Raw genomic sequence first — 19,615 nt, 5'->3', positions numbered from 1 at the left:
AACAGCTAATTTAAACAGGAACAAATCAATAAATAGGCTTCTTACTAAATATAAAGCATAGTGATAAAACAGGAAATAAAAGTCTTCTTTCTGATATATACCTGTTTGAGATAAAGACGTGATTCTCTCTGCAGCTCGAGTAAATAAAGGCCCAGGGCTACTATTTGAAAATTTATGGTAAGTTACTCAAACTCGTAAATGTCATGGTATGACGCGCGACCACTGGAATACAAAAGTACATTTGTTTACTCAAAGGGAAAGTGCAGGTGAGATCACAGCCCTAAACGTGGTTGGTTTTAATGCTCTCTACTGATGCTTAACCCCCCCGAGGGCTTCATATCCACTTACTCGATTGACATCCTGGCCACAGATTCCAGGGAACTGTAGCCAGCTGCTGTGAAGTTGTCTCTGTATCGCTCCATCTTGATGGCTTCCAGCCACTCTCCCACTGAGCGGAAAGCGGTGAAGTCTGGTGTGCTCTGATCTAACAGTGGGCTAATTGGTCTGCGGGATGAGCACAGAAAGACATTTATGTCTTATGTGAAAAGGAAACATTCGGCTGAAAACACAATCAAGCAGCAGACAAGACAAAGCTGCGACCAAAGGCATCCAGCAGTGCGGTAAATTGCGAGAAGAAGAAAAAATTGCTGATTGGAGGCTTCAATCAATAAGAAAATCACAAATAGATGCAGCATGCCAGCCTCTGCTTCTGAAAAATGCTTTCGTCAATATCTTTTTAATCTGAATACATTCCCGAATACATACCCCGTACAGTATCCATCTAATAAAGTGCTTTTTAACCTGTTATAACCTCTTAGTTCCATCTCACCTCAGGAAAGTATGTTCTGACTGCAAATAGAATTCATTTGACAAACGTCAGAGTGAGGTCTGGAGTTCCCACCGCACTCCAAAGTACTAAGAACTCGTTATAGAGATTGATTTAAAAGCCCCGCTATTGACCATAAAGCCATGGAAGCTGCTTTGGGGTATCGATCTCCTGGGATTTATCTTTCATCTTTGAACTGGAGAAACTAAATCATCCACCGGACAGCTCGGATCATCTGCTAATGCTCTAAAATATAAGTTAAAATTCTTTATTATACGAAGCCGCATTTGAAAGTGATTCATTTGGGATTTTATTTCCTTACCTTGTACACGTTCCCACTGGGGTTTTCAAAGTGTTAGGGTTGCGGATCATCTTGTCGAGGATGCCGACTATCTGATCGAATTTGGGCCGTTCGGCTCTGTCTTTCTGCCAGCAGTCCAGCATTAGCTGATGCAGGCCTGGTGGGCAGTCCATAGGGGCTGGAAGACGGTAGCCCTCCTCTATTGCCTTTATGACCTGGAAAAAGTGAAACAGAAGGATGTCTAAGCATTTGGAACCTTCTGAACCCTGAACCCTTTAGTATCAGCCTTCGGTATTACCCAAGAACAAATCCCTATGGACTAACCCAAAACTTTGACCCGACCAAACTCTTAAGGTTCTTCTGGCATCATCCTTTAGCATCACCTCTAATCCTAACTCTGTAACCTGAACCCTTTAGTATCAGCTTTTAGTGTCACCTCTAACTCTGCCTTTAGTGTCTCCTCAACCTTATCCCTAAACCCATAACCTTTTAGTGTCAGCCTTGAGTATCGCATTACCCCACGCCTTGCTGACAGTGTGAATAATTTACATCTCTCCAGGCACATTTCATCCCTTTAACAGAGTTTGTAAACAGCGCTGGAGCTTAATTAATTCATAGTTACCTACAGCAGGTAGAGCTGAGGAATGAATGGCCTAACCAGATTTGATAGTTGTGTGCCAGCTTTGTTCGAGCAAATGGGGAAATGAGAACTCAAAGCAGAACAATTTAGAGCTGCTACGCTGATATGCTTTGAGAAGGAACGGCGGAGCATCCGGTTTCACATAATGCTGTATTTCTTCATGGCATTACGCCACTAATACAAAAAAATATTTCATGTCCACTAGCTTCTTCTATCGAAACGAGCCTGCCAAGATCTTTCTATTTCCTTCTTGTTGGAGCTGTTAATGATCTTCACTTCTATCTGTGAAGCATGTTAGCAAAAAAAAAAAAAGAAAGAAAGAAAGGAAAAAGAAAATGTGATACAGTTTAAATGGCCCCTTTACAGTGTTTACGTTTTACGTCTGAGTCAATTTCCTCATCAGGAGGAAGTACTCGGTCTGGGAAAACTGGTTGTATAATGTTTTCTGTGGCACTAAAGGTAACTCTGTGATGCAAACTTGGGAGAATTTGAAAGCCATTTTGAAATGTGACTCAATCTAGAGACAAAAAGTCAAAATATCTTGTCAACTACATCCTCAATTATGACTATCCATTCATTTTCTATACACCGCTTTATCCTCTGTAGGATCACGGTGGGGCCTATCCCACAGACTTAGGGTGAAGGCAGGCTACATATTGGACAGGTCGACAGTCCATCATAGGGCCTCAATTATGACTATCTATACACCGCTTAATCCTCACTAGGGTCGCGGGGGGCTGGAGCCTATCCCAGCTGACTTAGGACAGGTCACCAGTCTATCACAGGGCTACACTTAGAGACAGACAACCAAGCACATTCACATTCACACCTACGGACAATTTAGAATTACCAATTAACCTCAACATGTTTTTGGACTGTGGGAGGAAGCTGGAGAACCCAGAGAGAATATGCAAAGTAGAAAGATCCCGGGTGTCCTCACCAGGGCGTGAACTGGCGACCTTCTTGCTGCGAGGCAACAGTGCTAACCAACTGTGCCACCCAACTGCAGCCTAATTATGACTATTTCTAGTTAAATCAGTCTCTCACATGTTTATGCAAGTCTAATCCTAAACTACCAGATATCCGTTAAAGAAATGTAGCCTTATTTTAGATATGTTTTCCATTGTTCCTGCGATCTGTGGACTCCAGTACACCACTATGGTTATACAATGAGAAAGCATATGAACTTTCACAGTTTCAAAAATGTTTGAAACACATCTGAATGTAAATGGACCCTAATGGTCTGCAACAACACATCACTGGGTCGGTATACTGCATGCACATAAACAGCATAGCAAGATGTAATCAAACATTACAATGGACACATTATGCATTAACATTTGGATTCACTTTAAAGTAAATGGTTTGGATAGTGTACAGGAAAGCTGACTGTATGACTCAGCTTTGTTTAACTAGTCACCATGTTCCTACAGCTCATCGCATTTCATATTGGTAATAATGGCCCAAACAAAGGAAATTAGATCCAGCGTGTAATAAATAAACAACATTTCATTTGACAGTCATGTTAAAAAGGTTGCGCAATTTATTCAGCTTGGGTGCATTACCAAAATCAGAACCTTTTCTCTCATTTACTGATCCCTGAAAAGGTTATGCATGCTTTTATTTTGTCCTGACTCTCATCTAACTGGGCTCAGTTGGAAAACAATCTGTTATAGCGAAACTCTGCAGCTAGGCCTTTAACCAACTCTTTTAGTGATCGTATCACAACAATCCCTGCCGCTTTTTGCAGGCCGACTGTGAGTTTTAGATTTTAAGGAGGCATTATAAGGTCAGGTTTCTGGTTTTGTTTAGTTTAGTTCACGCTACAGTGCAGACGGAGTTGTTTCCCGGAGATTAATTTCCTACATTGGTCATGTGTTTAAACAAAATGCTGCATTTATACAGCTCTGGTAAATAATAGAGAAGATCTCTCTGTAGAGTCTTTAAACCTGATCTATTGTCACTCCGCATCACGCATGCACTTTAGCGTAGAGTTCATTAAAAGTCAATGCTGTGAGAACAGTAGATGCAGTGGGCACTTTGATTTGAGCCCCTAGCTCTCCTGCCTTTATTGTGCAGATAAGAAGCTGTGTACGTTTCTGCATATATTCATCAGCTCCTCCTGTCAGGACTGCTCAGACAAGAATGAGTCATGGAGGGAAAAAGTGTCAAAACACTGAAACTGTTGGGAAAAATGCAAATAATGTTCTTCCTGTATCCCCCGGAGGATGTTTGCTGACGTCTTGACAAAGCGCAAAAAAAAAAAAAAAAATCTGACATTGATGTCTGTCAAGTAGCGGAGCGTCAAAACACCACATATGCCACTTTCATGCCCAGCCATCTTGTTTAGCATTTCTAACATCTGATTGTTCAATCAGCAGACCTCTGCTTTGGAGTGCTGGAGAATCTTAATCGTGTTTATCTAGGATGCTGTGGGTGCTAAACCCTGGAAGCCCGTATAGGAATCTTAAAGCCAGAACCCACTTTGCCGTCCGCCATCAATCAAAATGTGTCAAACGTCCGAGAATAAGGAACGGCTTCAAGTGGTCTGGCGACTGGCGCGGTTGGACTCTCTCAGTGGGAGTTGGCAGGAAAGCAGGCAACAGCACTCAGAGAACTGCGGGTGAGTCGATCATTATAGCAATTTGTGACATTTGTACAAAAGAAGTGTAGGACTTAAAAAAGCAAATGCGTTCTTTGAGGAGGCAAATTGTGGACAATGTCAGGAGTCAGCTCTTACAATTTACTTAATGGCAAGACTGCAGATATGCTACAAGTTATAAATTCTAATTGCACATCTCTTATAGGTTATATGTATTTTTGCACCATAAAGACACATATGTGGTAAAGCACCGAACAAAGCCCCTAAATCTCCAGCTCTTGTCTATTGCTTCCATAATATCATCAGACACAATGACAATGTATTTATTATGACTTTATCAGTTGTCTCAGCTAATCTATTGTGAGTAAATCTCCTTTTTACTGCACTGGATTTGAGGTTTGACTCTGTTTCTCCTCTCTGAGAATTAAATAACAGTTATTTCTTTAAAGCGTTGGGGAGCAGCTACAACCAGGTGTTGCTGACTCATGTTTTGGTTTTGTGCATCTCCAGCGTCTCTACCGAGACCTTTAAATATTTCATTTAAAGGTGTCAAAACACAGATAAAAGAGGCAGGAATACAATCTAGGGACACTAAAAAATTATGATATTTGTACAGACCCTAGTTTTACCTTCCCTTAAGACATGCAACGTGCTAATCATGTCATCAGGGTTTCTTTGTCGTACTTGGAAAATGCTCCCCCAGAGCCACAGAAAACATTATCCAACTGTTTTCACAGGTTGAGTCAAACTCTAGGTGATGAGCAAACTGGCCTTGATGCGCACATTTTGCAGCGCACCACTAAAATCGGAGAGTATCGCTGTCTTAAACCCTACAACAAAGCAATGAGAGCGACGCAAACTGCAAAATATGCATGAGTTGTTTGCAGCGTAATTGGTTCAACACTGCTAGTCACACTGGTTCCCATTACCATAAGTCATTATAAACTTTTAAAGACATTTGAATCAAAAGCATTCTGCATGACAAGTGTTTTCCACTCTTCGTTATTCATATTAATAGCGCCGCCAAATCCATGTTCTCAGGACTTCATTTTAATGCATGTCCCACTTCAGGCTTGTTTCTCCTTCAAACGCCATGATTATAGCAAGACTTCTTGAACTAATTAAGCCCAAGGTTACCGTCCCCGCCGAGCTGCTCTCATGAGGGTCTTGTAAAAAAAAATAAAATAAAACCTCAAAAAAAGAACCACAAACTGGGAATTTTGTCTGTGATTTCCTATGTTTTAGTGAGAAGACTTCATTAGGGCATAATTAGGGATGGATCGAAGTAGAATATTACATTCTCACAATTCAGGGCCTGCTTCACATCATAGTTAGTTAAATAGTAATTCTCAGCTGAGACCCTGACTGCAAGTCTCCACAGTACAAACACTGGTTTGCTATGATGATCTTTCATTATCTATCATTATTATCTTAGTCTACGAAGTGGCCCCAATGCCCAGTTTGTTCAAGCATTTTAAAACGCAAACATATCGACTTTGTAATAACATAAAGCAGAGGAAATCTACAAAATCTTACATTTGTGAAACTAAAACTCCAAAATATTTGACATTTTGCTAAATAAATGAGTTTTAAAAAATTAAGCAAAACTGAAAAGTGGCCAGATTCTTGATTCTTAAACTAGATGAGAATTTTGTCTTTAGAAAAAAGGTGAACGCATGCAGAAAAAATAACTACTAATACAGAAAATACTGTAGCAACTGTTCCCAAATTGGAGAACTGAATCAGTTTTTCCACATGTAAAGCTCTATTACATCAGACTTTGTAGAATATTATGATCTTTCTTTATTAGGTATTCCGTCAGCAGAATGACAAACTGTGTTATCCAGGTAATGACTTTATATTTGATAGTAACTCACATCTTGATTGGACATGTCCCAGTAAGGCCGTTCCCCATAGGACATGACCTCCCACATGACAATGCCATAACTCCACACATCACTCGCAGAGGTGAATTTACGATACTGGATGGCTTCCGGTGCGGTCCATCGGACGGGTATTTTGCCACCCTGTTCAGTAAAATGCAGGTCAGTGGCTGGAGTAAAGATCAAATTCATTATATCCTGCATCTTCCCCTAAAACATCAATTAGAGAGAATTTCACACAGGGTTAGAAGACAAACAAACGACAAGCATCCCACAAACTTCAGCAGAAAGAACGAGTTCTAACAGGCCGGTTCATAAGTAGTAATGGCTTTAACTGTAATCAATAAATCATTTATCAATGCTGTATGAGAGCAGGTTGTGAAAAATCCCATTGGCTGGTGTTCAGCTTTTGCTACAGAGCACCTCTACCAAAGTGCATTCATTAACAGCGTATTACCATTTACAGCTGCAGACTTGACGGATTATTGTTACTGACTTAATGCAGACTTAATTGCTTATTAGAAAGCAATAAACTCAACAACTGTGTCCATTAGTCTTGCATTTCTTGCATCTGCATGTGGAGGTACATTGACAAAGTGGACCGATCTTATCCTCAAGACTCTTTTGGGTAGTATTAGTCGAGCTGCAGTCAACTGATATCTTCATTATCAGTGAATCAGTCGGTTATTTATTCTACCACACATTAGTGGGAAAAAAAATCACAGCTTTAGATATTCCTCACATTCATGAATCCCGAATTAACAATTTACCAAAAAAAAAACAACGAAAATTAACACTAAATATTCAGCCATTACTCCAGCAATTGAGTCTTATTGTCCTTGTCTTTATTAAATCACAATGTTTTTTTGTATTATTTATTTCTATTATGTGGATATTTCCAGTTTGAATATGAGTCTGGGACAGTTATTAGTCCTTTTTCAGCATAATCAAACTTCTCTTTTTGAGTAAAATTAAGTTTTTTTGCTTTTCTATTCCCATTTTTATTAATTTTAAAAACATTTTTACTTCATTAATTACTGAAGATTTAAAGTTTGTGACTGGTCCAAGTTGTAACCTGGTTGTTTTATGCTATGAATTTGACGACGGATAAAGGCCAATTACCAAAAACAGTGTATTTGTCATCAACATTTTCCCTAAATGACCTCTTAGCCACTTTTCCTACAGACATAATAACCAGACAAAGGGATTTCTCAATACCTGGCGACACAAGGGTTCCTATTAAGGGCTTATAATTTATCTATAAGGCACTACTAGATGATTAATTGCCTGTATTAGAGACTTACTTACAGCTTATGAAGCCTTTTGTAAAGTCTGTCTCACAAGAAAGTTGTGCAAGAACACAGCTTGTCTCACGTATTAAAAAACGGCGAAGACTACTTGGCCGTGCACTCGTGCTTCTGCTCTATTTTCATGCACCGGCAGTGACTTGATTAGAGAATTCAGACAAGGCTCCTGGTAGAGAGAGAGAGAGAGAGCGAGCACTTTAATTGACTCACAGTTGTTGTGTAGACAGCCTCGGGATCGTCGTCTATCACCCTTGACAGGCCGAAGTCAGACACTTTACATACGAGATTGCTGTTGACAAGGATGTTTCGCGCAGCCAGATCTCGATGGACGTATCCCATATCGGAGAGATATCTCATTCCCGCTGCTATGCCCCGCAGCATCCCCACCAACTGGATGACTGTGAACTGACCATCGTGTTTCTGTTGGGTACAGAGAAAAACACAGGCAGGTCAGCCATCTTCACTGACCATGAGGGAAATGTAGGTCACCAGCACTGCAGCAGCTCCAGCACAAGATTTATGATATTTATGCGCTACACAGATCCTACTGCAGACTCCCTGCTCTCTGGGACACTTTCGAGCAAAAAAGAAAAGTTCGAAAAAGATGCCGCTTTGAGCCTCCTGCGCTTCGAAGGTGATACTTACCCTGAGGAAACCATCTAATGAGCCGTTCTCCATGTACTCGATGACAATCATGACCGGTTTTCCTGCAGAAAAAAAAAAAGAAGAAGAAGAAGAAGAGAGAGAGAGAGAGAAAAATGGACAAAAAAGGAGATGATTAATTAATACCTAAATTTTATTTGCTTACAAAATGCTTCACAATAAACCAGCGCGCCAAAACCGCTTCCAAGTTATTTTTAGCTGTGTGTTTCATTGGCTTTTAATTAAAAGTTACCATCTGCTCCTTTTATTACAGTGTCTAAATGAGAAAATGTTAAACAGGGAATGCGGCTAATTTAATCAGATATAATGTCACTCTAACTGCACCCCCTCCCGAAAGCTAAATATACTCTGACGATACCGAGTTCAGATTTGAGATTTTGGACACTGTTTACCTCTTGTCACAACTCCCTCCAGATGAACCACATTGGGATGGTCGAACTGTCCCATGATGCTGGCTTCGCACAGGAAGTCCCGCCTCTGCTTCTCCGTGTAGCCCACTTTCAGCGTCTTGATGGCGACCGACACGTCCCGCTTTCCGGGAAGCTTCAGCCGGCCGCTGCACACCTCCCCGAACTCTCCTGTGTGGGATGAAACAGCTCATGAATGAGGGGGCTGGTGGGTGTATAAAAAAGAAAACATCAAGCGCTTCGCGATGACAAATTTATTAGTGTATTTTGAGACAAAGCAGCTGTGCTGTGCTGGAATACAAATTGGAGTGCGACATCTTGTTATACTCAGGGGAGTGTAACCAAGACCTATAATAAGACATGCTGGAGATGCATAGATACTGTCATTGACCGCTTCTGTAAAACTCATGTGGCAGCAATTTTTCAACTGTGGGTATCTTCTCCGTGACTGCCTCCACGAGACGCGGCCCACACATTAATTGCAATGAACTTTTTCTCCTCTTCCGAATTGCTCTATCAATATACGATGCATGAAGCTGTGTCCCTTATTCAAGGTGTAAATATTTGCCTGTCAGCGTGATATATGAGAGCACGGATTGACTAAACACAAAGAGCTGAGAGACACAGGATGGGCTCACCTGCTCCAATAACCCGCTCGATTTTAATGCAGGAGGCGTCCAGCTCCTTGGCAAATTGATGGACAGCCCTGTTTGGGTCCTCGTAGGTTTCAGGGTCAATGTAGGTTTTGGTGCCTGGAAATTTGACTGTAGAAAGGTAAGAGGATTACTGTTACGATTAAATATGCACACTGCGCACCAGCGGGCGCTTGACAGGCAAACGATTACTAAGACCAGTGATTCAGAGGGAATTGCTGAACACTCAGCGGCCGGTGTCAAAAAGGGTTTTCACACGGGGAAATTCAGCACAGAGAGGGAGGCAAAGATTTGAATAACCCGTGCGTGGGGCTTTTTTGAGGCTGTCGGTCACCTTTCACCTCCATGCGACTGAGACTACCCCGGTGAAAAACCCTGAAACCAGCTGTGTCGGTTCATTCTATGACATCATTCCAGAGAAGGAGGGCAGTTCCCTTTAATTTCACTTTCAGTTTGATTTGCATCTTTAAATCCCTCTGTCCCACACTGATGAACATTATTACATTGTGCTCACAACATTAATTACTTTTTTTTTTTTTTTATGTAAGCAAAGAATTTTTTAAGCTACAGTTTTCTAGCCTTGAAATATTTTACTATGAAAACCATTTGTCAGATTTTAGATGGTTTGAATTTTTCTCTTTGAAATTTTTAGAAGGCAATTTCAAGTTCTGCCACTGCTTATTATTATTTCAATGAATGTATTCCAAACTCTATAATGAATTTTGGACAAAAGTTCCAGTGTTTCCAATCTTTTCTTTTCAGACCCATGCTCTGTCGGTGACTTACTCAATTAAAAAACAACAACAACAACAACTTAAAAATCAACCTTAATGCTTTGACTATAGTGCACCACTTGAAATTGAATTGTGGAAATGTCAAGGAGGTGCATTAAAACTACACAAAATCAGATAAATGGATCTCAAAATGTAATGTTTCAATGCTATAAAATATTTAGTTCCACATAAAGTACCTACATGACTTTTGTTTTTCTGCCCTGAGATTTGCCTGTCAGGCTGTATGAAGGTTGTCTACCTCTGAATATCTTTTAAACCATCAATACAGTTGAAATAACATTAATATATATACTTTTTAATTCTGATATTTTAAAGTACTCCATCCCTCCAACATTCTCGCAGCATTTCTGCTCATCACTTTCTGTCTGATTGTTGGAGGAGACACCACTCAGGGCTTAAAAAAAAAAAAAAACAGTTGTTCAATCTGCATTTTGATTTACAGATGACAATGAGCAGGTATATGCAAAAACTGGGAGTGAACATGAAAGAAAGAGCGATAAGCTGGTAAAGGACAGATGCAAATGCAACATTTTCCCTTATAGAAAACACTTCTGAATGAAGCTAAATGAGGTTTTGTGTGAAACTCTGCTGCAGCCTTCTTTTGTTACAGACTGATGCCTCAGGCGAGAGATGTGGGACTTCGTTAAAAAGAAAAAAAAAAATTAAGTTGGCGCAATCTCCAACAACAATGATATGGGAACCATTCATGAATATCCATGAGATGGAAACAGTTTGTAGAAAATAAGGAAAACAAACAAGGTTAGAAGAAGGCCAGCGATGGGGTAGGGGTGACTGTTATGTGCGGTGCTCTAAATTAAGAGCAAATTACAACATTATGCACTATTACGTTAACAGACCACTCGTGGGGGCTATTACGCGATGCATTTTAAAAATCCACCGATAACAACATAAACTGTCAACTTTAAAATTTAATGAGTTGGTACAGTCATAACACTCTGGATAAACACTGAAACAACACAACAGAGCAGCGAGCACATCCAGTTGGAGGGACGCTCTGCATGTACAGAAAAGGCACGCTGACCAAGAAATACAACAAATGCATTGTGCTCCGACGAGGGGGAGCCCAGATTTCCCTCCACTTGCTCCCATAATTGCTTCGTCCATCCAAGATGTCAGCGGATCTGATAGGAGATGTCTTATCACGACTTCCTCGCCCCTACATGGCAGACAAATTGGGTCTACATGTTGGATTTGCACGCTATCTAGCTTCTGTCACCCTGGCAGCCTCTCGTCATTTGATATTGTGCGGCGGATCCCTCCATTAAATCCCGACACTACCCTTGTTTGTATTTTCTTCCAGTTTGGGTTTTTTTTTTTTTTCAAGCAGGTGGGACTTGTGAGCTGCTGAGGTGGATCTGTCAGATACTTAGCAGCAGCCAACCTGGGCTCACCGGTGCTGCCTCGGCTCTAGTCGTGCACTTTGTGACACCCCTGACCCTTTGTTTCCAAATCAGCAGTTTGCCTACAGTGTGGATCATTACGGCTCCACTTGGGGAAGCTGTCTGCAGCTGTATCTCCTGGGGCATCATTAGGTGTGGTATATCAGTTAAGAAAAGAGAGAGAGAGAAAAAGAAATAGCTCTTACTGATAGAAGAATGATAGAACGAACTGTGTACTCACCAGAAAATCTGTCACCCGCTAAAAAAACCATCTGACTTAAGCATGGTTCCGTTTTTTTTTAAAAGAACTCTTTCTTTATACACTGGTCAGCCTTTTACCCCATCACTTGAAGCTGTCACATGCATGTGTTTCTAGTTTCCTGACTTCTTCATCTCCACACACGGATTCTAGCCAATCAGGAGCAGATGTTGGCCTGCTAGAGACTGGCTTCGTCTCAAACGGGAATAAAACAGACAAGCCTGCGGGTGCTAATAGGGTTTAAAGCGCCGTTTCTTTGCAGTGTGAAGCGATAGAGACGTCTATACACGTGTGCATGTACAGTTCATACTGTATGTGTGTGTTTGGGCTGATGAATGCAGGCACTCACACTGGAAGTAGAGCTCCTCATCTCCCTCCTGATCAGCTTTGCTGTACCCGCAGTGCCTGCACGGGGGGAGAGGAAGAGAGTGGCAGAATCAACTGATTGTGCAGAGGAAATAAACGCCCCTAAATTACAAGAATTTTAATGCGGCAACTAATGCCGTGCATGACAAATCTCTTAAGAAACCCCAGCTGAGCAGCAGGAACTGTGAGCCCAGCAGCCGAGACCCGGGGAAAAGTAGCTCAAGTCTCTAATCATGTAACATATCAAATAATACATGCACTGTAAAGGACTGTTCAACATGTCTTGTAATATTAATCTGTAATATTAACGTGTTGAAGGTTCCCTCAAGCAGGTGATTTGCTGCACAAGGTTGGTCTTTGAGCACAAATTGAAAAAAGCGATGACATGGGAAGGTGAAATAAGCCGCAAATGATGGACATGCACTTACTTACAGATGAAAACACGCGTGTCGGTAGCGTGTCTCCACTGTTCGTGCTACATGCTTTGACTTCCTTCAACCCCGTCCTTCTTCGTCTAGTTATTTGCGAGTACTTTAAGCTTCCGAAAAAGCAAGTAAGTGCACCGTGAGTTGAAATGTTTCTGCCAGATTACTGTCTCTAGTTTCAATGTGGACTTATCACGCTGCTGTCTTCAGAATATGAGTTGAATACGCGACTCAGAACTGCCATCAGATGTGATGCGACTGATAGCATACTGTATGTGTTCTAGGCAGGCTGGAGAAAGTCAGTGTTTCAGTTATACATTGCATGAACTATGTCGAAGGGACTTTCTGAGCCTAAGTAATGTCACAAAATGAACCGTAAAAGCTCCTATTGTTTCTTTAAGAGTACAGAAGTTGAGGGAGCTATTTTAAGCATCCCAAAGTAAAAGTCCCAATTTATTTTGTGCACAGACTGTGTTTTGTAGCTGACGGTTTGAGAACGCGAAGGCTTTGGAGAGGCATGAAACTCGCGTCCAACTTTTGGAATCATCATCTGGTTCTTGGGTGAAAAAAAAAAAAAAAGTCCACGGCACAAGCCTTAATGAGAATTTATGCGTTAACTATGACTTCAAATGAGCCGTTTTGTTTAAAACAGCCAATCACAGATTTCAGGATGCTTTAAAACAATGTTTAAAAAGTGGTTTTCGGAAGCAAAACTGAAATAAGTCAAACTGATGGCTGTGATGTAAACCTACAATGATGTTTCATTTACCAGGTCTGCTGTGTTAAATGAGGATATCACTATAGGAAAACCCAAAATCAGAGTTTTCAGAATGAAAAAAAACAAACAAAACAGAAACTTTCCATTTGGGATGCCTGCGCTTAAAGCTTGTTTGCATCAAATGTGATGCAAACAGGACACGTAATGCTACCACAGAGCTAGCTGTGAACTACACCGGAGCCCAGATGGACAATTATGTAGACATGCAGCACTGTACAAAAGATTGAAGCTCTTTAGATGTTTCCATCACATTACATGATCCAAAATTCATTCTGCAGCAGACAACAAGTCCAAACATCCAACTAGAGTCATAAAAAAAACTATCTTCAGCAACTAGAAGAGCGAGTAGTCCTGCAACAGGTGGTGCAGCCCCCGCAGATCCGTGATCTCAACATCGTGGAGTCCGTCTGGGATTACGTTAAGATACACTGAGACAGACTAAATCCACAGATGAACTGTAACAAGGTCTCCACAATGCTGGAACAACCTATCTGGCAAGTAGCTTGACAAACTGTTTCAAAGGCAAAGGGCGCTCATTGTGACTGCTGGTGTGATTTAAAGTGTTTTATTGTCTCACTTTAAATGCACTTTGAATGAAGTTACGTGCTAAAAAATATTCATTGGATTGTTTCTGAAACTTTACTTGGTACATATAAAGTCCGTTTGGTTGAAATCTGAAAAGTTTAAGGGGCTAAAACATCTAAATTAAGAAGCAGTTAATGGGTATTGTGACTTCTGAAGAACTAGTTTGCATTAGAAGTGGCTTTTTGCACCTGCTTTTACTTGATCTTTAATTGATAACACTGCAAAGTGAAAGTCTCTTTGGATCTATACCTTAGAAAAGAAGGAGGGCGATTTCAGACACAAGATATACCAAGGTTTAAAATAACACTGTTGCGCTGAATCTATCATGAAAAGCAAGTCTGGATGAAATTCCTTTCATGCAGATGAAAACACAGATGAAACGTGCGAGGAAATGGTACTATTTGACAACGGGCCGGGTGCTTTGTGGTGGTAGAAAAAAAACTAAAATAAAAAATCAGCGCCATGCTTTGTCCTGCGCCCGGGATCTTACACACTCAAAACACAGGAATGCAGAGCCAAAGCTTTCTCACGCTGGAGTACTTGTCTCATTATGGCTCTGCAGAAATGGCTTTGAAAAAAAAATAATAAAAAATTGTTGGGGGGGGGGTGATGCATCACAACCCATTAGCACAGCATGCCACGAGATGATGAGTGCACGTGTGTGCGCGTGTGACGACTCCACAGACGTGGAGGCCTGTGAGTGACAGAAAGGCTAATTGACAAGCGCAGACTCACAGGAGCGGAGAGTCAATGGGGCCCGCGAGAGCGTACCTTCTCCCGATGATGAAGCCGAACACCATGAACACCAGGATGATGGTCCCCGCCACAGCCACCACCGCGATGATGATGACGGGGTTCTGCTCGCTGGAGACGATCGCGGCTGATGACATGGACAGAAAAGACAAGAGAGAGAGAGAGAGAGAGGAAAAAAAAAAAGCTCTGCGTGAACTTCAGCACATCAAAGATCTGCAGGACATACAGTAATCGAGCCCAATGAGCGGCGTGGAGATTGATAACCCTCTTCCTCCCTCACCCAACCCCTTCTCCTCCGAGAGAGAGGAGTGGAGGAGGGACGCTTCTATTTTTGAGCCGTCCTTATACACACGGCTCTACTGTTTCAGAAAGTGGGCTTAATAGTCCCAGACGGCGACGGCGATGCCCTTCATCTCAAACAAAGACACATTCAGGTTGAATTGTTTCCCATTCAGAGCTCTCACAGTGCTCAGACTGTTTGCATTGACAAACTGCCGATCGCTCCGAAGAACGGCTTGCCGTGTGTAAAGTCAACGTGAGTGGTGTATGAGGGGAGAGGAGAGGAGGGTGGGAGAAAATTCATGCATTTTAAATCAAGTGGATCTGCACTGTATAAATGCTGAGAAATACTATACCGTCTGACAAGAGCAGAGGGAAGGAGGGGGGGAGCTAAAAAATGTGCCGACATTCCCTCAGCTGTTACTCAATCAAGCTTCGATATTACCAATCGTCTATTTTTGGGAAGGGAAGTAAGAGCACTCGACTGTCATATTACACACTTGCAGGTCTCCCTCTTGAGGCTGTCACGGAGGAGGCCGGCGGTTCCCCGTGCCGGTCAAGGACGCTTTGACTGGACTACAAGCTTCTAACCTTGTTACAGGACACACTCTGCATATGGTGTGAGTAATTAATGTGCCCTTTTGTGCGGGAACGTTGGATGCGAGCGCGGTTTTTGCGTGGGCGGGTCGGATCGTGGGGTTCTAAACTGAGGAGGAGAAAACGGATAGGTGACTTACAGGTAGTTGGATACTTAAAGAATGCTAAAATTCTGAATAAATAGAAGTATGGAAGCAGCAGGTGCAACTGTTCAATAAAGTAGCTTTTACATTATATGTATCAAGCATTAATAAACCCCTAGGTTATTCCTATTTACAAAAAAAAGGAAAAAAAAATTGGCTTTGTTTATGGAAATTTGAAAGCAGAGAGTGGAATTTAAAAGACATGAATTGTGGCCAAACCTCACGTCTGTCCATGTTCACAATATCTAAAGATGCTTCAGATCCATAACCCCCTTCGCAGCAGCATCATCCCTCAGCAAGGCTCACAACAAGGCACCGTGAGACTCAGGGCTGGAGCTAATGTAACTGATTAGATTTAAATGAGTTTATCCTCATGACACTACAGTAGCTTGTCCTTGTGCTTAGTGATTTTTCCCATGACGTGTTGTCAGCATAAAGTCAAAGCAATTTGTGTTTGCTTTGCTTGAAAGCAAATAATTTCCCTGGGCTATTACTACAGTAGCTGGACACATTAACAGGTTGTGCATAAATTGTTGAGTTAAAAAAAAAAATAAAATAAAATAAAATCTGTGCTGATATACTGCTTCGGTTCAAACTCCTGCATTTGGAGTCACGCAGCCTTAAGTGAGCTTGTCGTGTAAAATGTGATTGGACAGGTGCAAATTCTCTCCGTTTTACTACTTTTGTCATATTACACCCAGTTCATCAGCGCTTTTACAGCTGCGTCGAATCTCCATCAGATTTCACTTACAGATGACTTTTGTTTGAGATTAGCATCGCATGTGCAAAATAAACTGTTTGCACTGATTGTATATTGGCACAATATCAATGAAAAACCAAGCTGGACAAAAAGTGATTCCAGATGATTTCCAGATGATGAGTATGGAAAAAAGAGATGTGTTTTTTTTTTATTTTTATTTTTTTACTTTTTTCCATCTTGACTGCATAAATAATGTATATTCATGCAAAATAGCCATCACCAAAATGTACTTTATACGTGTATTATTCGGTTTTATGAAGCATCTACATTGCTCACTTTTCTGTATTCAGTGTTGTGCTGCCGTTTACACTCCTCATAAGCTTATATACACTCACAGAGCACTTTATTAGGAACACTTGTGCAATATACTGCAATCTGATGTGAGAGCTCATCTGCTATATGTTTAGTTTTTGTTCAAATTAGCAAAAAGAGGAAAATTCTGCTTTCTAATATGATGCCCNAAAAAAAACAACGAAAATTAACACTAAATATTCAGCCATTACTCCAGCAATTGAGTCTTATTGTCCTTGTCTTTATTAAATCACAATGTTTTTTTGTATTATTTATTTCTATTATGTGGATATTTCCAGTTTGAATATGAGTCTGGGACAGTTATTAGTCCTTTTTCAGCATAATCAAACTTCTCTTTTTGAGTAAAATTAAGTTTTTTTGCTTTTCTATTCCCATTTTTATTAATTTTAAAAACATTTTTACTTCATTAATTACTGAAGATTTAAAGTTTGTGACTGGTCCAAGTTGTAACCTGGTTGTTTTATGCTATGAATTTGACGACGGATAAAGGCCAATTACCAAAAACAGTGTATTTGTCATCAACATTTTCCCTAAATGACCTCTTAGCCACTTTTCCTACAGACATAATAACCAGACAAAGGGATTTCTCAATACCTGGCGACACAAGGGTTCCTATTAAGGGCTTATAATTTATCTATAAGGCACTACTAGATGATTAATTGCCTGTATTAGAGACTTACTTACAGCTTATGAAGCCTTTTGTAAAGTCTGTCTCACAAGAAAGTTGTGCAAGAACACAGCTTGTCTCACGTATTAAAAAACGGCGAAGACTACTTGGCCGTGCACTCGTGCTTCTGCTCTATTTTCATGCACCGGCAGTGACTTGATTAGAGAATTCAGACAAGGCTCCTGGTAGAGAGAGAGAGAGAGAGCGAGCACTTTAATTGACTCACAGTTGTTGTGTAGACAGCCTCGGGATCGTCGTCTATCACCCTTGACAGGCCGAAGTCAGACACTTTACATACGAGATTGCTGTTGACAAGGATGTTTCGCGCAGCCAGATCTCGATGGACGTATCCCATATCGGAGAGATATCTCATTCCCGCTGCTATGCCCCGCAGCATCCCCACCAACTGGATGACTGTGAACTGACCATCGTGTTTCTGTTGGGTACAGAGAAAAACACAGGCAGGTCAGCCATCTTCACTGACCATGAGGGAAATGTAGGTCACCAGCACTGCAGCAGCTCCAGCACAAGATTTATGATATTTATGCGCTACACAGATCCTACTGCAGACTCCCTGCTCTCTGGGACACTTTCGAGCAAAAAAGAAAAGTTCGAAAAAGATGCCGCTTTGAGCCTCCTGCGCTTCGAAGGTGATACTTACCCTGAGGAAACCATCTAATGAGCCGTTCTCCATGTACTCGATGACAATCATGACCGGTTTTCCTGCAGAAAAAAAAAAAGAAGAAGAAGAAGAAGAGAGAGAGAGAGAGAAAAATGGACAAAAAAGGAGATGATTAATTAATACCTAAATTTTATTTGCTTACAAAATGCTTCACAATAAACCAGCGCGCCAAAACCGCTTCCAAGTTATTTTTAGCTGTGTGTTTCATTGGCTTTTAATTAAAAGTTACCATCTGCTCCTTTTATTACAGTGTCTAAATGAGAAAATGTTAAACAGGGAATGCGGCTAATTTAATCAGATATAATGTCACTCTAACTGCACCCCCTCCCGAAAGCTAAATATACTCTGACGATACCGAGTTCAGATTTGAGATTTTGGACACTGTTTACCTCTTGTCACAACTCCCTCCAGATGAACCACATTGGGATGGTCGAACTGTCCCATGATGCTGGCTTCGCACAGGAAGTCCCGCCTCTGCTTCTCCGTGTAGCCCACTTTCAGCGTCTTGATGGCGACCGACACGTCCCGCTTTCCGGGAAGCTTCAGCCGGCCGCTGCACACCTCCCCGAACTCTCCTGTGTGGGATGAAACAGCTCATGAATGAGGGGGCTGGTGGGTGTATAAAAAAGAAAACATCAAGCGCTTCGCGATGACAAATTTATTAGTGTATTTTGAGACAAAGCAGCTGTGCTGTGCTGGAATACAAATTGGAGTGCGACATCTTGTTATACTCAGGGGAGTGTAACCAAGACCTATAATAAGACATGCTGGAGATGCATAGATACTGTCATTGACCGCTTCTGTAAAACTCATGTGGCAGCAATTTTTCAACTGTGGGTATCTTCTCCGTGACTGCCTCCACGAGACGCGGCCCACACATTAATTGCAATGAACTTTTTCTCCTCTTCCGAATTGCTCTATCAATATACGATGCATGAAGCTGTGTCCCTTATTCAAGGTGTAAATATTTGCCTGTCAGCGTGATATATGAGAGCACGGATTGACTAAACACAAAGAGCTGAGAGACACAGGATGGGCTCACCTGCTCCAATAACCCGCTCGATTTTAATGCAGGAGGCGTCCAGCTCCTTGGCAAATTGATGGACAGCCCTGTTTGGGTCCTCGTAGGTTTCAGGGTCAATGTAGGTTTTGGTGCCTGGAAATTTGACTGTAGAAAGGTAAGAGGATTACTGTTACGATTAAATATGCACACTGCGCACCAGCGGGCGCTTGACAGGCAAACGATTACTAAGACCAGTGATTCAGAGGGAATTGCTGAACACTCAGCGGCCGGTGTCAAAAAGGGTTTTCACACGGGGAAATTCAGCACAGAGAGGGAGGCAAAGATTTGAATAACCCGTGCGTGGGGCTTTTTTGAGGCTGTCGGTCACCTTTCACCTCCATGCGACTGAGACTACCCCAGTGAAAAAACCCTGAAACCAGCTGTGTCGGTTCATTCTATGACATCATTCCAGAGAAGGAGGGCTGTTCCCTTTAATTTCACTTTCAGTTTGATTTGCATCTTTAAATCCC

General features: G+C 41.5%; 1 protein-coding gene across 1 annotated transcript in view; it reads right to left on the bottom strand.

The window, feature by feature from the left end:
- Window positions 1–19,615, bottom strand: part of epha7 (eph receptor A7) — a 104,808-nt gene that overhangs the window by 5,988 nt on the left and 79,205 nt on the right. The window contains exons 10-23 of the mRNA XM_008287979.1: window positions 19,125–19,250; window positions 18,472–18,657; window positions 18,062–18,123; window positions 17,627–17,836; window positions 17,273–17,288; window positions 14,661–14,769; window positions 12,085–12,140; window positions 9,268–9,393; window positions 8,615–8,800; window positions 8,205–8,266; window positions 7,770–7,979; window positions 6,247–6,396; window positions 1,149–1,342; window positions 349–504 (exon numbers count right to left, since the gene is read on the bottom strand). Coding sequence (XP_008286201.1) covers window positions 349–504; window positions 1,149–1,342; window positions 6,247–6,396; window positions 7,770–7,979; window positions 8,205–8,266; window positions 8,615–8,800; window positions 9,268–9,393; window positions 12,085–12,140; window positions 14,661–14,769; window positions 17,273–17,288; window positions 17,627–17,836; window positions 18,062–18,123; window positions 18,472–18,657; window positions 19,125–19,250 — 1,849 coding nt within the window. The remainder of the gene's footprint in view (window positions 1–348; window positions 505–1,148; window positions 1,343–6,246; window positions 6,397–7,769; window positions 7,980–8,204; window positions 8,267–8,614; window positions 8,801–9,267; window positions 9,394–12,084; window positions 12,141–14,660; window positions 14,770–17,272; window positions 17,289–17,626; window positions 17,837–18,061; window positions 18,124–18,471; window positions 18,658–19,124; window positions 19,251–19,615) is intronic.

This window comes from Stegastes partitus, unplaced genomic scaffold (genome assembly GCF_000690725.1).
Source record: "Stegastes partitus isolate 25-593 unplaced genomic scaffold, Stegastes_partitus-1.0.2 Scaffold533, whole genome shotgun sequence".
In the NCBI taxonomy this organism is placed as follows: Eukaryota; Metazoa; Chordata; class Actinopteri; family Pomacentridae; genus Stegastes; species Stegastes partitus.
The sequence above is the reverse complement of the archived record's forward strand: the minus strand, read 5'-3'. Positions and strand labels throughout refer to the sequence as shown.